Below are 12,954 nucleotides of genomic sequence, written 5' to 3' on the forward strand. Positions count from 1 at the left end.
TGACAAATTACTACAGAAAAGGTGATGTGTCGACTTAGTAAACATGTTAACAATACATCATCTGCTAAGTTTACTAATCTAAAAGCTGATCGACTGAAAGTAAATTATTCATTTACTTGGGCGGAGAGTCTGCAACTCTGATAAACAACACAAACTTTTCTAATCAAGAATTGTGAAGAAATATCATACAGAAAGCTTATTATAAGAGATAGTTATCATTATTCGTGCATAGAATCGAATCATAGGAAGTGCAAATTCTTTGAAAGGAGAAACAGAGATGGAAATATGAATATGAAACAATTATTCTGCAGGCCCTAGAGAACCATCTTCTTCATGCTTCAAGGTGTCTTGACCTTGGGGCGTGCAGGGAGCAGCTGTGTAGTTACACAAGAAAATATGTGAGACTTTTTTGTATAATTTGCATGAAAGATGTGGAAAGGAAGAGAGATGATTTACCTGATAGCAAGAGATAAGAGAAGTGGTAAAACCGAGAGCGCCAGTGACACGAGGAGTAACAGTCTTTGGAGCTAACTGAAGCAGACCAATAGCTACAACAATGTCTATGCTTGATTTAACCAAAGCTAGAGTTCTGTCGTTTGATTTCTGAAGCTTAGCACGATACACCTCATCCTACATTTTTTTAAGTTTTTTTTTTTTTTTTAAAGATAAAAGAAGTAAAATGACAGAGGAGAGAGAGTGTTTCTTACATGATGCTTTTCATCACCTTTGAATTCCTTTTCCATCTTCTTCATAGATGAAGATAGCCTTCCTATCTCACCAATCTGAGAAGATCAAGATCAGTATATATGTTAACACACAGACAAATCAAAATGTAGAGAAAGAGGAGACACAAACCTCGACTGCTGTCGTACAGACAGATGATCCGAGCCAGCAGAAAAGTGATATACGTCCAAGTAACTCAGTTCGTTCTTTGTTCTGTCCCATGCAATTGAACAAGTGTCTTTAGTCACTAAGCAGAGATAATGAAACATCAAAAATTAAAACTTCACTCACCTTATATATGCCGGATCTACCAAGCCAGACGATTTGATCAAGAAACAAGAAAGTAGACAAGAGAGCATTCTTGGACTGAAACAGCCAACCAAAAACAAACATAACAAAAAACAGTTAAAAGACAGAACAAAACAAGATATGATGAACAATTGTTGTAATAGATGTAGCATCTCTTTTGTCACCTTCCCGAGTAAGGCAAGAGGAAGTGGAGTCCCTTTAGGCACAGGGCTAATAAGACCGTGGAAATCATTGACAAACTGCACATTAAAAAACCCATTTTTTTCTAGTCAGAACCAAAAACAGTTTTCAAATTCAATATAAAGAAGAAGAAGAAGGCAGTGACAATGAAGACCTTGAAAAGACGGAACACTTTTCTAGCCAAGCTGGTGTTTTTGTCAACAATTTGAGCAGTACCAGGCTGACCACCGCTCACGAATTTCGAACCATACTGTATAGCTCTGCATATCTTATCTCTAGCCTCAGCTTTGTTCAAGTACAGAACTATTAGCGCTAGCTCGGCTCTCGTCAAATCTAACGTTGTCATCTTCTCTCTACCCAAAAAAACACAAACAACACAAGAACGTAAAGATTCAACAAAACCCAGAAACAGATGATTCCATAAGAGAGAGCATAGCCTATATCAAAAGATTTTTAATCATTCGATTCTCGCAAGCCAGAAACATTCAAGGGACACGTTTGATAAGATTGGAAGCTTACCTTAATGATCTCTATTACACAAATGAGATCGATTTAGCTTTCAAAAACGTGAACCCACAAATATTAAAGATATCGAATTTCCAAACGAGAAGGGATCGAGTGCCTTAATATATGGAAGATCGTGAGCTGTTCTTGCTTATTATGTCATTATCTTCTTCCTTGTTTACGTCATCTAAAGATAAAAAAGACAAACTTTATGTATGAGATCAAAAGCGTGTTTGGTCTTCTTTCTATTTATAAACTGATAATAATCTCTTTGATCGCTTTACTTTTAACCGTCGATTCTTCGATTTAACAATTTGTGGGATCCACAAAGTATTAATGGAGAAAGTTCACACAGAAGTCAAGAAAAAAAAAAAAATAATAATTTAATTCCATGAATCCTTTATTTGGGATGAATCCTTCTCCTAAAGTTCATCACTGTAGCGCGAATTCCACCTGCGGTCCGCAATTGATTTTTTTTTTTTTTCAAAAAAACAAAAAAAAATTTAATAATAAAAAATTGAAAAGGTGAACCCGAAGAAGGTTGAACTTGGGTGCTCTTAACCATTCCGTGTACTACTATTATCGTATCCCATATAAGACAAACAAGTTTTAGATATGGCGCGTGTGACATACGTGGCACGCATATCGATGAAGTTGAATTAGCCGGGTCAGTTCCCGCCAATTATATGGGCCGGGCCATTACGAAGCCTTCCTTACTAAGAGTAAGAAAACCAACAAACTTTAATTTTTATATTGAAATATTATTTTATATGAATTTTTATTTTTATATTTATTTATTTATATTTATTTTACTTATTTAAATTTTTCCTTTTTCAAAAAAAAATATTTTTTTAAATCGAATATCCAATTAAAAAATATAGACTTTATAGGATATCTTATTATATAAAGTTTGGTTATTCAAAGTTGCTAATTAACATGATCGCGACACGTGACAATTATATATTTAAGATTGTGACAAGTGTTAATATATTTCATAATTAATATATAAAATTTGGTTATTCAAAATTGCTAATTAACATGATCGCGACACGTGACAATTATATATTTAAGATTGTGACAAGTGTTAATATATCTTATAATTAAAAATATATATAATAAGATATTAACAAAAAAAATTTTTCTTAAAAATCTTATTATGTATATTATTTAATAGTAATTTTCCTTTTTTTAAATCATAATCAAAAGATAATTGCAAAAGGTTACTTGATAATAATTTTTCTTCTAATATTGTGATTATTATATAAAGTTTGGTTATTCAAAGTTGCTAATTAACATGATCGCGACACGTGGCAATTATATATTTAAGATTGTGACAAGTGTTAATATATCTCATAATTAAAAATATATATACTAAGATATTAGCAAAAACAAATTTTCTTAAAAATCTTATTATGTATATTATTTAATAGTAATTTTCCTTTTTTAAAATCATAATCAAAAGATAATTGCAAAAGGTTACTTGATAATAATTTTTCTTCTAATATTGTGACATGTGTCTAAATATATAAAAAGATTAAAAATATATATAATAAGATAATAAAAACGAATTTTGAAAAAACTACTTTTAAAAATTATCTAATAGTAAAAACGATTTTTTAAAATATTTAGTAGTAGTGTTTTTAGAAATTTTCCTTTTTCAAAATCCTAAAAAATAGATTTAAAAACAATTTATTTAATATTATTTTTCTTTTCTAAACTTTTAATGAAAATATAATTATAAAAGATTATATTGAGTTTGGTCCTTCAAAGTTGCTAATTAACATGATTGTGACACATGGTAGTTATATATTTAAAAAATGTGACATATGTTAAACTATATCACAGTCAAAAATATATACTGAAATAATAAAAATATTTTTTCTTAAAAAATAATTATAAATATTATTTAAGATTCTTATTATTATTACTATTATTATTATTATTATTATTACTATTATTATTATTATTATTATTATTATTATTATTATTTTTCATTATAATGTTTGTTTTTAAAGATACTAAAGATAGAGAATTATAAAAGATAAACATTAAATTTTAAGAAAAAAATGTTAAACAAAAACGAATTGTAAAATCCTACAAGTACAATAAACTATTAACCTGAAGAAAAACTAACTTTTAATAATTAATATACTTTTTCAAAATCATAATTAAAAGAAAATTGTAAAAGTACTCTTATTATTTTCTTATAAATAAATAATTTTACTTTTTAATAGATAATTGTATGTTAATATATGACAAAAATAGGTACAAATATTTCACACCTATATTTAATTTTAAGCTTCTACAAATTATTTTTACAAAACGCAATATTATTTACATGAAAAGTATTTAAAGAAACAACATATGCAAAAAACAATCATAATACTATAATAAAATGATTTAATATTTTATGGTTTTTATTAAATTAAAATATCAAACAAAATCCGTTGCAACGCAACGGGCTCATATCTTGTCTAATATAAAGATAGAGCAAATCAAATATTTACTCTATCTTATATATTAAAACAGAAGTCACAATCTTGATTCATGTGTGATTTTTTTAAAAATGGAACTAATTGACATATTTCTAGAAAGTCATGTTACATTTAATCTCTAATATTATCATTTAAATTTTGGGTCTACGAGAAATTTTTAGAGGGCTATCAATAATTGGATTTAAACAATAGATGATTCATTGGATTTATAGATAGTATAAATTAAATATATATAATTTAATGTTGTAATACTATACCTCCATATGTTAAATATTTATCGATGTTAACTTTTAAAATTATGAAGATTTTTTTTTTTAAATAACAAAAATCATATTATCTAACAATGATTAATCTTTACTACCTTAAACCAATGAAAACAAATTTTAAACTATATAGTTTATTTGTTCAAAAAAAAAACTATATAGTTTATTTTAAAAATTAAACAAAAACTAAATGTTTAATTATTTACTCGATAATATAAATATATGAAGCGAAAATTTTAATTTTTAAAAAAATTTCTAAATTTGTGAAATATTACAATATCTTTGAATATGACAGTAAAAAAATATTTTACTAATCTTTATATATATAGTTACGATTATAATAATGAAATAATAATCCGAAAATATATATATAGAAGAAGATACAAATACATGTGAAAGTTTGAAATAATCTATTCAATGAAAAATATACCGTAAATTTATTATGTTTTAAAAATTGATAGACACATATATATTATAATATATACCAATTTAGAATTGAAAACAAAATATTTATATAAAAATAAATGAAAACAAAAAACATGCGCGGTTGCACGGGTCGAGAACTAGTTTCATTTAAAAAACATTTTGGAACTTTTATTTTGTTTTAATATACATATACATGTCTAGGAAAAAATAACAAAGATTAACTTTTTTACCCTTAATATTCCATCCTTTTTATTTTAATTATCGTTTTAGGTTTATGCATACAAATTAAAAAAAAACATTAAATCTTACATTTTTAAAATAAAAATATTATTACCAGTACACCTAACTATATTTCAACCAATAAAAATATAGATTAGAGAATACTATCAATAAATTTTGCGTTGAAATTATAAAACAACACTTATTTTGAATCAAAAATTATATTGTACGACGACAATTAAACGAAACAAAGGGAATATGTCGTGATGATCTAAGGTAAAATAATTATTAACCAATTATAAAAAGGATAAATGAGGTATTTTGTTAGTTATCTAAATTTGTAAAAAGATATAAAGCAGTCATTTAAAGCTAAACAGCGAGAGTAATAAAAGGAGAGATATCAAACAGGTTTATCCATCCCGTTCTGTTCCGTACCGCAGTGGGTTAGTCATTGAGCGGGTCACAGCGGGTCTGTCCCGCGCGGGCTGCGGTTTTCAAAATGCCGGTCCAAACCCGTACCGCAGAATCTATAGGCCTTCACGGGCCGTCCCGCGGGACACCTCCTTATCAAACCGCCTGCTACAGCTTTTTCATGAATGTTTAGGTAGAAAAGTTGTGCAAGAGAGTTGAAGAGAGCTCATTAAGCTTCACTAAAGCCTTATCAAAATCAATGTCACAAAGCTCCGTTTGTGCTTGCGTTCTTGAGTTAAAAGCCTTCTTTTGTTATCAGTATAGACTTTTGTTAAGTTTGAATCTGATTGAGTTGTTGTCTTTGTAATAATTTGGCTCAAGTGTTGCATGTCTTCATCAAACCATCTCTCTTTTTAATTATTTGGATTGCAAAAAAATTCGTGAATCACTTTACCAAATTATACAAGTGACGTGATATACAATTAACCTTTCTCTTAAAAACCACCATTATAACCAAATTTAATTTAAGAAAAACACCACTTCACAAAACTGAAAATAAAACCAATCAACTTAAACAAGAAATATCACATTATAATAAAGCAATTCATAGTTGTATGTAATAAAAAGAAAAAAAACAAATCAAAACACTACCAGAGCTCGAATCATCGTTGCTGGAGCTCGAGTCGTCATCGCCAGAGCTCGAATCATCATCACCGGAACTCGAATCATCATCACTGGAACTCGAATCATCATCGCCAGAATTTTTTATGTTTTTTGGGGGAAAAGTCACAAAAATCGCTTTCTTCTCACTCTTTTTCTCGTTTTTTCAGGTAAAATAAAAAATGATGAAAAAATGCGGATTCATGTAATCCCGCATGACCCGTTTCCGTCCATCCCGCAAAAGACCCAATCCCGCAAAGACCCGTCCAGCGAGGCCTGCAAATTTGCGGACATAGAAAACCTCATCCTAATACCGTTCCGTGACAGTTCTTTATGGGCTAGGTGTAGCGATCGTGTTCCGAAGATCGATGTTAGGATGATCTAAGGACTGACTGGCTGAACTGTGAGAACGTACTGAATGGATTGGATGATGCTAGAAAGAGCTGATCAGAGTTCGAAGGACTTTCCGTGGGTGGATGGGAGAACTTGGATCGGCGCCTGATTAGTAGCGACTAGAGCGGAACCATGTACCTGATTAAAGCTAGGAACGGATCTGTTTTTGAGCCAACAAAGCTCCATCAGTCGGTCTTACGCTCGGGTTATTGGACAGGCCATTCGGTTTGTTGAAACTCAGGATGTTCCGGGAAACTCGATGAAAATTCAGGCAAAGCGGAATTTTCGGACAGCGATGGTCGGATCCGGACAAGTGTTGTTGGATTCGGACAATACGGTTGAACTGGTTGGCTAGACAGCGATTGTCTGAAATCAGACAAGACAGTTAAGACTGTTGGCTAATCTGAGATGAGCTGATTCAGTAGTATCAGTCTGATTCGGACAAGGCGGTTAGAGTTGTCGACTGGATCAGTCAGCTCTAGCTCGAGTTTCGTCTAAGTAAAACTGGCGGGAACAGTTAAAGTCCGAAAAAGGGAAAAACTCGCGCTGGAACGCTTTGGAGCGCGGGGTGGCGGTTACGGATTAAGAGCCGCGAGTAAAATAAGCGGGAATGGTTAACTTGGCAGTTTTTCGGGCCTAAACCGCCCAACTTCCCATTTTAATCGTCTCCTTTGTTTTACTTCGACATTTCTGTACGGAAAACAAAAATAAAGAATCAAAGAGAAACTCAGAAGGAGAAAAGTCCGATTGAGAGGGAGTTTTCGATATTTGGCTGGATTGATCAAGTCTGAGTCAAGAACGATCGTCTGTGGGGTGAATCCGACTGTCTGAGCGTTCGAAGATCCGACGGAAACCGCTCAAGAGGTGTCAGAAGAAACCAAATCAAACAGAACAAACCGACTCTACGAAAAAGGTAAGTGCGTGACCGTAGCCTATCGTACTGAATCGTAGTCTGATTGATAGGAATGTTCTATGTACTGATTGCTTGTGTAATTCGAATTATCTGCTAAGTTCTGGCTTGGTCTGAACAGTCGGTTCCTTCCATCGACGCATCTGGATCAGATCATGCGCCTAGAGCCGTATTGGCCTGCTAGGGCTTGACTGAATCTGATGGGGCTTTGGCTTGGAACGATTGGGTCGGCTAAGTAACTGACTGATGATAAGCATGTCTGTTTATTGACTGATTGACTCGATTGCTTTACTTGGCTGAGTGGGACGGAATGACCGCTCTCACTAAGCATACTGTTTGCTTATGCCTCCTTCTTTGGATGCAGATCAGGACCAGACCCGAAAGGGTAAAGACATAGCTTGAACGCGGGACAAGGGCAGGAAGGAAGGATGGTGGGTTTGGGTAGATATAGGACGAGATTAACATGTAATAGCCTATAGCGAACTGACTTGTTAACTCAAACCTCAGATTATCTATTCAAATCGTATTATGCTTTACTTGACTGTCTGAAAAAGAACGAACACTCTGAAATAATTCTAAGTAAGGAAAAATTTGAAAATGGCCCAAGTCTGATCGAGGAACTCGAGCCAGACTCGTACTGATGTTACGAAAAAATGGGTCGGGTCCTTTCAAGTGGTATCAGAGCGGAGTCGAGTTCTAGGACAATCTAAGTATAGTGGGTTATTGGGGCAAACCATCCTTCCAAGCCTGACGTCTCGCGGTAAATTCTGTGTTCCGAGTCCTGATCCCAAGTTAGTTTTGACTAACTTGCCTATGATCTTCTTGCAGATGGCAAAAAGTAACCGTAACACAAGAAGGACTGTGAATGAGACCGCTGAGGGGTCTGCGAGCAACGTGGCCAGGAATGAAGCTGGTACGGAAGAGGCTCGGAACGCTGCTCGGAATGCAGCGAATTTGAACAATGCTGCAGCGCCTGGTGCTGCTGCTGGAGCTGCCGCTGCTCCGGTTGGATTGGAAGCCGTTTTGGCTATCCTGGCGCAAGTCTTAGCAAGATTGCCTGCTGCGGCGGCAACTCCAGTGGCTCCACCTGTTGCGGAGGAAGTGGAGAACGTGGTGCCTGATGGAGAAGAGGCACACGTTGTTAGGAATCCGTCTTACCTCAAGGTTATGGACCACATGCAGAAACTGGGAACAAAGTTCTTTTTGGGTGGTTCAAACAAAAGGAAGCAGATCAATGGATTGACAGGATAGGGCGGAACTTTAAGTCAATCCATTGTCCTCTTGCTTACAAGAAGGACATTGCTGTCCACTACTTGGATGGTGATGCGCACCTCTGGTGGCGAGGTGTAGCGGCTCGGATTGGTGCTGAGCAGTGCACGTGGGCCAACTTTAAGACCAAATTTCGTGGGAAGTATTTTCCGCCAAAGGCATTTGATCAGCTCGAGGGAGCTTTTCTCAGACTGGAACAGGGAACTATGACTGTAAGGGAGTATGAAGCGGAATTCAACAGCCTCAAGAAGTATGTTGGGCGTGAGGCTGAGTCGGAAATCTCCTTGGTCCGCAAATTCATGCGCGGACTCAGGGTTGATCTCCGAACTCGTTGTAAGATCCGCAACTATGATACTGTGGCCGAACTGGTGGAAAAGGCCGCAGAACAGGAAGCTAGAATCAGTGAGGAAGCCAAGGTGTTTGGCACAGTGGCGCATGTCCATCCTGGTAAGCATGCGGGAAAGAATCAAAAGCCGGTGAAGGCTGGCTCTTCCAGCAAGCCGAATGCAACAGGTCGCAGTGCGTGTTCGACTTGCGGGAAGATGCACTCTGGTGTCTGCCGTGCTGCTACGGGAGCTTGTCACCGTTGCGGAAGTATGGATCACAAGGTGTGTGATTGCCCTGAGGAAGATCTAAGGCCGAAGAGCCAGAACAAGGGTGCTGGGGAACGTGTGTGCTACAACTGCGGCGAAACGGGGCACTACAAGAATCAGTGTCCGAAGGACGCACAATCTGCTGGGAAGCGTCCAAGTGATGGGCCTCAGCCGGCAGCAAAGAGGCAGGCCATCATGTCGCGGGTGTACACAATCGGTGATGAGTCGATGGACCCAAGCACGTCTCGTCCGATCACTGGTGAGTCATCCTATCTCTCACCTTTGCCTTAAGAATTTCTGTGTGAAATTGCTTGTTTGTAGAGTAGGTCCTTAGTGTTCCGGGTGAATATGTAGGGACCTTAGTCATGGGTGGAGTGGCAACCCATGTTCTGTTTGATTATGGTGCATCTCATTGCTTTGTGCAACCCGAGATGATTGGAATTGGGGAATTTCAGAAAGAACCAGAAGAAGAAGTAAAAGTGGTTCGGGCAGCTGGTGGTCAGATCATGTACACTTCAGGGAAAATCCAAAACGTCTCTGTGATGATCGGAGGAGTGAACATGCCAGCCGACTTGGTCGTTTGCCCAGTTAAATCATACGATGTGATCCTTGGAATGGATTGGCTGAGCAAATACAAGGCACATCTTGATTGTCATCGTGGCCGAGTTCAGTTTGAGATAGGCAATGGAAAGCTTGTCTATCAAGGGGTCAGACCGATTAATGGGAGTCTGATCATTTCAGCACTTCAAGCAGAAAGAATGCTGGAAAAAGGATGTGAGGCTTATCTGGCTTCAATCACAACTGTGGAAGTCGGACCTGATGCTGAGCTGGAAGGGATTCTGATTGTAAAGGAGTATGATGACGTGTTCGAATCCTTGACAGGATTACCACCGTACCGTTCTGATCCTTTCACGATTGAGCTTGAGCCGGGCACAAAGCCAATCTCGAAAGCTCCGTACCGGATGGCTCCGGCTGAAATGGCAGAACTTAAGAAACAGTTAGATGAACTGATGGAGAAAGGGTTTGTGCGCCCAAGCAGTTCGCCTTGGGGCGCACCAGTTCTGTTCGTGAAGAAGAAAGATGGTAGCTTCAGGCTATGCATTGATTACAGGGGGATTAACAGAGTCACAGTGAAGAACAAGTACCCTCTTCCAAGGATTGACGAGTTATTGGACCAACTCCGAGGTGCTACTTGTTTCTCCAAGATTAGTTTAGCTTCGGGATACCATTAGATTCCGATTGCTGAAGAGGATGTCCGTAAGACCGCCTTCAGATCGAGATACGGCCACTACGAGTTTGTGGTCATGCCCTTCGGATTGACCAACGCCCCTGCAGCCTTTATGAAGATGATGAATAACATTTTCAGAGACTACCTGGATGAATTCGTTATAGTCTTCATAGACGACATCTTGATCTACTCAAAGAATCAGGAAGAGCACAAGGACCATCTGAGAATGGTTTTGGATAAGCTTCGGGAACATAAGTTGTTCGCCAAGCTCAGCAAATGCAGCTTTTGGCAAAGAGAAATTGGTTTCTTGGGTCATGTGGTCTCGGACAAGGGAGTGTCTGTGGACCAAGAGAAGATCAAGGCCATTGCGGACTGGCCCAGACCAAGGAACGCAACAGAGATCAGGAGCTTTCTCGGACTGGCTGGATACTACCGACGGTTTGTTAAGGGATTTGCCAGCATGGCTCAACCGTTGACAAAGTTGACCGGGAAAGATGTTCAGTTCGTGTGGACAGAAGGCTGTGATGTGAGTTTCAGCAAACTCAAGATGATGTTGACGACTACTCTAGTATTGGCTCTTCCAATGGACAACGAGGCATACGTGGTGTACACAGATGCATCCAAAGTGGGACTTGGGTGCGTATTGATGCAGCAAGGCAAAGTGATTCCGTATGCGTCTAGACAGCTAAGGAAACACGAAGGGAACTATCCAACACACGACTTAGAGATGGCTGCTGTCTTGTTTGCCCTGAAGATATGGCGGTCTTATCTCTATGGTGCTAAGGTCCAAGTCTTCACGGACAATAAGAGCTTGAAGTATATCTTTAGTCAACCAGAGCTGAACCTTAGACAGAGGCGTTGGATGGAACTGGTTGCAGATTACGACTTGGATATTGCCTACCATCCGGGAAAGGCAAATCTGGTCGCGGATGCCTTGAGCAGGAAGAGAATAGCTTCGGCTTCAGAGAAAGACATGGAGGAACTAGTTCACATGGTTGGAACCTTACGACTAGCTGCCTTGACTGACGAAGTGGAACCATTGGGTCTTGGTGCAGCGGATCAGGCGGACTTGTTGTCCCGAGTTCGCCTTGCACAGGAAAAGGATGAAGATCTGATCAAAGCTTCCAAGAACGAGAAAACGGAGTATCAGACTTCAAACAATGGGACGATTCTAGTTAACGGCCGAGTGTGTGTTCCTAACGACAAAGGATTGCGGGATGAGATCCTGAAGGAGGCACACCAGTCAAAGTTTTCGATACATCCAGGAGCCAATAAGATGTACCGAGACTTGAAGAGATACTATCATTGGGTTGGAATGAAGCGTGATGTTGCAAAATGGGTAGCTGGGTGCCCAATCTGCCAAATGGTTAAGGCAGAAAATCAAGTTCCGAGTGGACTACTTCAGAGTTTACCCATCCCAGAATGGCCTTGGGATAAAATCACGATGGACTTCGTGACTGGCTTGCCAATCAAGAACGGCAAGGACGCTATATGGGTGATAGTGGACAGATTGACCAAGTCCGCACACTTCTTGGCTATCAACAAAACAGACAATGCAGCGGTGCTAGCCAAGTTGTACGTGGAACAGATCGTCAGACTTCATGGAGTTCCGGTAAGCATAGTGTCAGACAGAGACTCCAAGTTTTATTCGGCCTTCTGGAGAGCTATGCAGAAGTCGATGGGGACCAAGGTCCATATTAGTACAGCATATCATTCGCAAACGGATGGACAGTCAGAGAGGACAATCCGAACACTTGAAGACTTACTGCGATCTTGTGTTCTGGATTGGGGAGACAAATGGGATCAGTACTTGCATCTGACTGAGTTTTCTTACAACAACAACTATCATGCAAGCATTGGAATGTCGCCTTACGAGGCATTGTACGGACGTCCGTGTAGGACACCGTTATGCTGGACCCAAGTGGGGGAGTGCAGCATATTTGGCCGAGATTTTGTAGAAGAGACAACTGAAAGAATCCGAGTCTTGAAACTGAAGATGAAAGAGTCTCAGGACAGACAGAAGAGTTATGCAGACAGACGCAGAAAAGACCTTGAGTTCGAAGTAGGAGACATGGTATATCTCAAAACCGTCACCTACAAAGGCAAGGATCGATCCTCAACGAATGCCAAACTGAGTCCAAGATACATGGGGCCGTACAAGATCCTGGAGAGGATTGGAAAGGTCGCCTACAAACTGGAGCTGCCCTCATCGATGGCTCAGTTCCATAACGTGTTCCATGTATCTTTGCTGCGAAAATGCATAAGGAATCAAGACAACGTGGTTCCTGAACCACCATCTGACTTGAGAGAGAACCTTACTGTAGAGGGACGACCAGTCCGAATCATTGGAAGAAAACCCAAACCTGAAGGC

At 38.2% G+C, this 12,954-nt stretch overlaps 1 protein-coding gene across 1 annotated transcript; it reads right to left on the reverse strand.

Annotated features, from left to right (window-relative positions):
- Positions 1-141: 141 nt before the first annotated feature.
- Positions 142-1,973, reverse strand: LOC111213244 (peroxisomal membrane protein 11E). Its single transcript, XM_022714947.2, has 8 exons — positions 1,732-1,973; positions 1,367-1,565; positions 1,197-1,271; positions 1,015-1,089; positions 856-936; positions 708-782; positions 457-630; positions 142-374 (listed from the first exon to the last, which is right to left on the reverse strand). The coding sequence occupies exons 2-8, from the start codon at positions 1,556-1,558 to the stop codon at positions 339-341; spliced, it is 708 nt and encodes a 235-aa protein (XP_022570668.1). The 5' UTR covers positions 1,559-1,565; positions 1,732-1,973; the 3' UTR covers positions 142-338.
- Positions 1,974-12,954: the final 10,981 nt, after the last annotated feature.

This window comes from Brassica napus, chromosome C6 (genome assembly GCF_020379485.1).
Source record: "Brassica napus cultivar Da-Ae chromosome C6, Da-Ae, whole genome shotgun sequence".
Classification (NCBI taxonomy): domain Eukaryota; kingdom Viridiplantae; phylum Streptophyta; class Magnoliopsida; order Brassicales; family Brassicaceae; genus Brassica; species Brassica napus.

Excerpts from the sequence above, each read along its gene's own strand:
- LOC111213244 (XM_022714947.2), bottom strand. The coding sequence starts at position 1,558 with ATGACAACGTTAGATTTGACGAGAGCCGAGCTAGCGCTAATAGTTCTG. Across the intron at positions 937-1,014 it reads GTAGATCCGGCATATATAAG|AACAAAGAACGAACTGAGTT; the intron begins GTGAGTGAAGTT and ends TGCATGGGACAG. Across the intron at positions 375-456 it reads CTCTTATCTCTTGCTATCAG|CTGCTCCCTGCACGCCCCAA; the intron begins GTAAATCATCTC and ends GTAACTACACAG.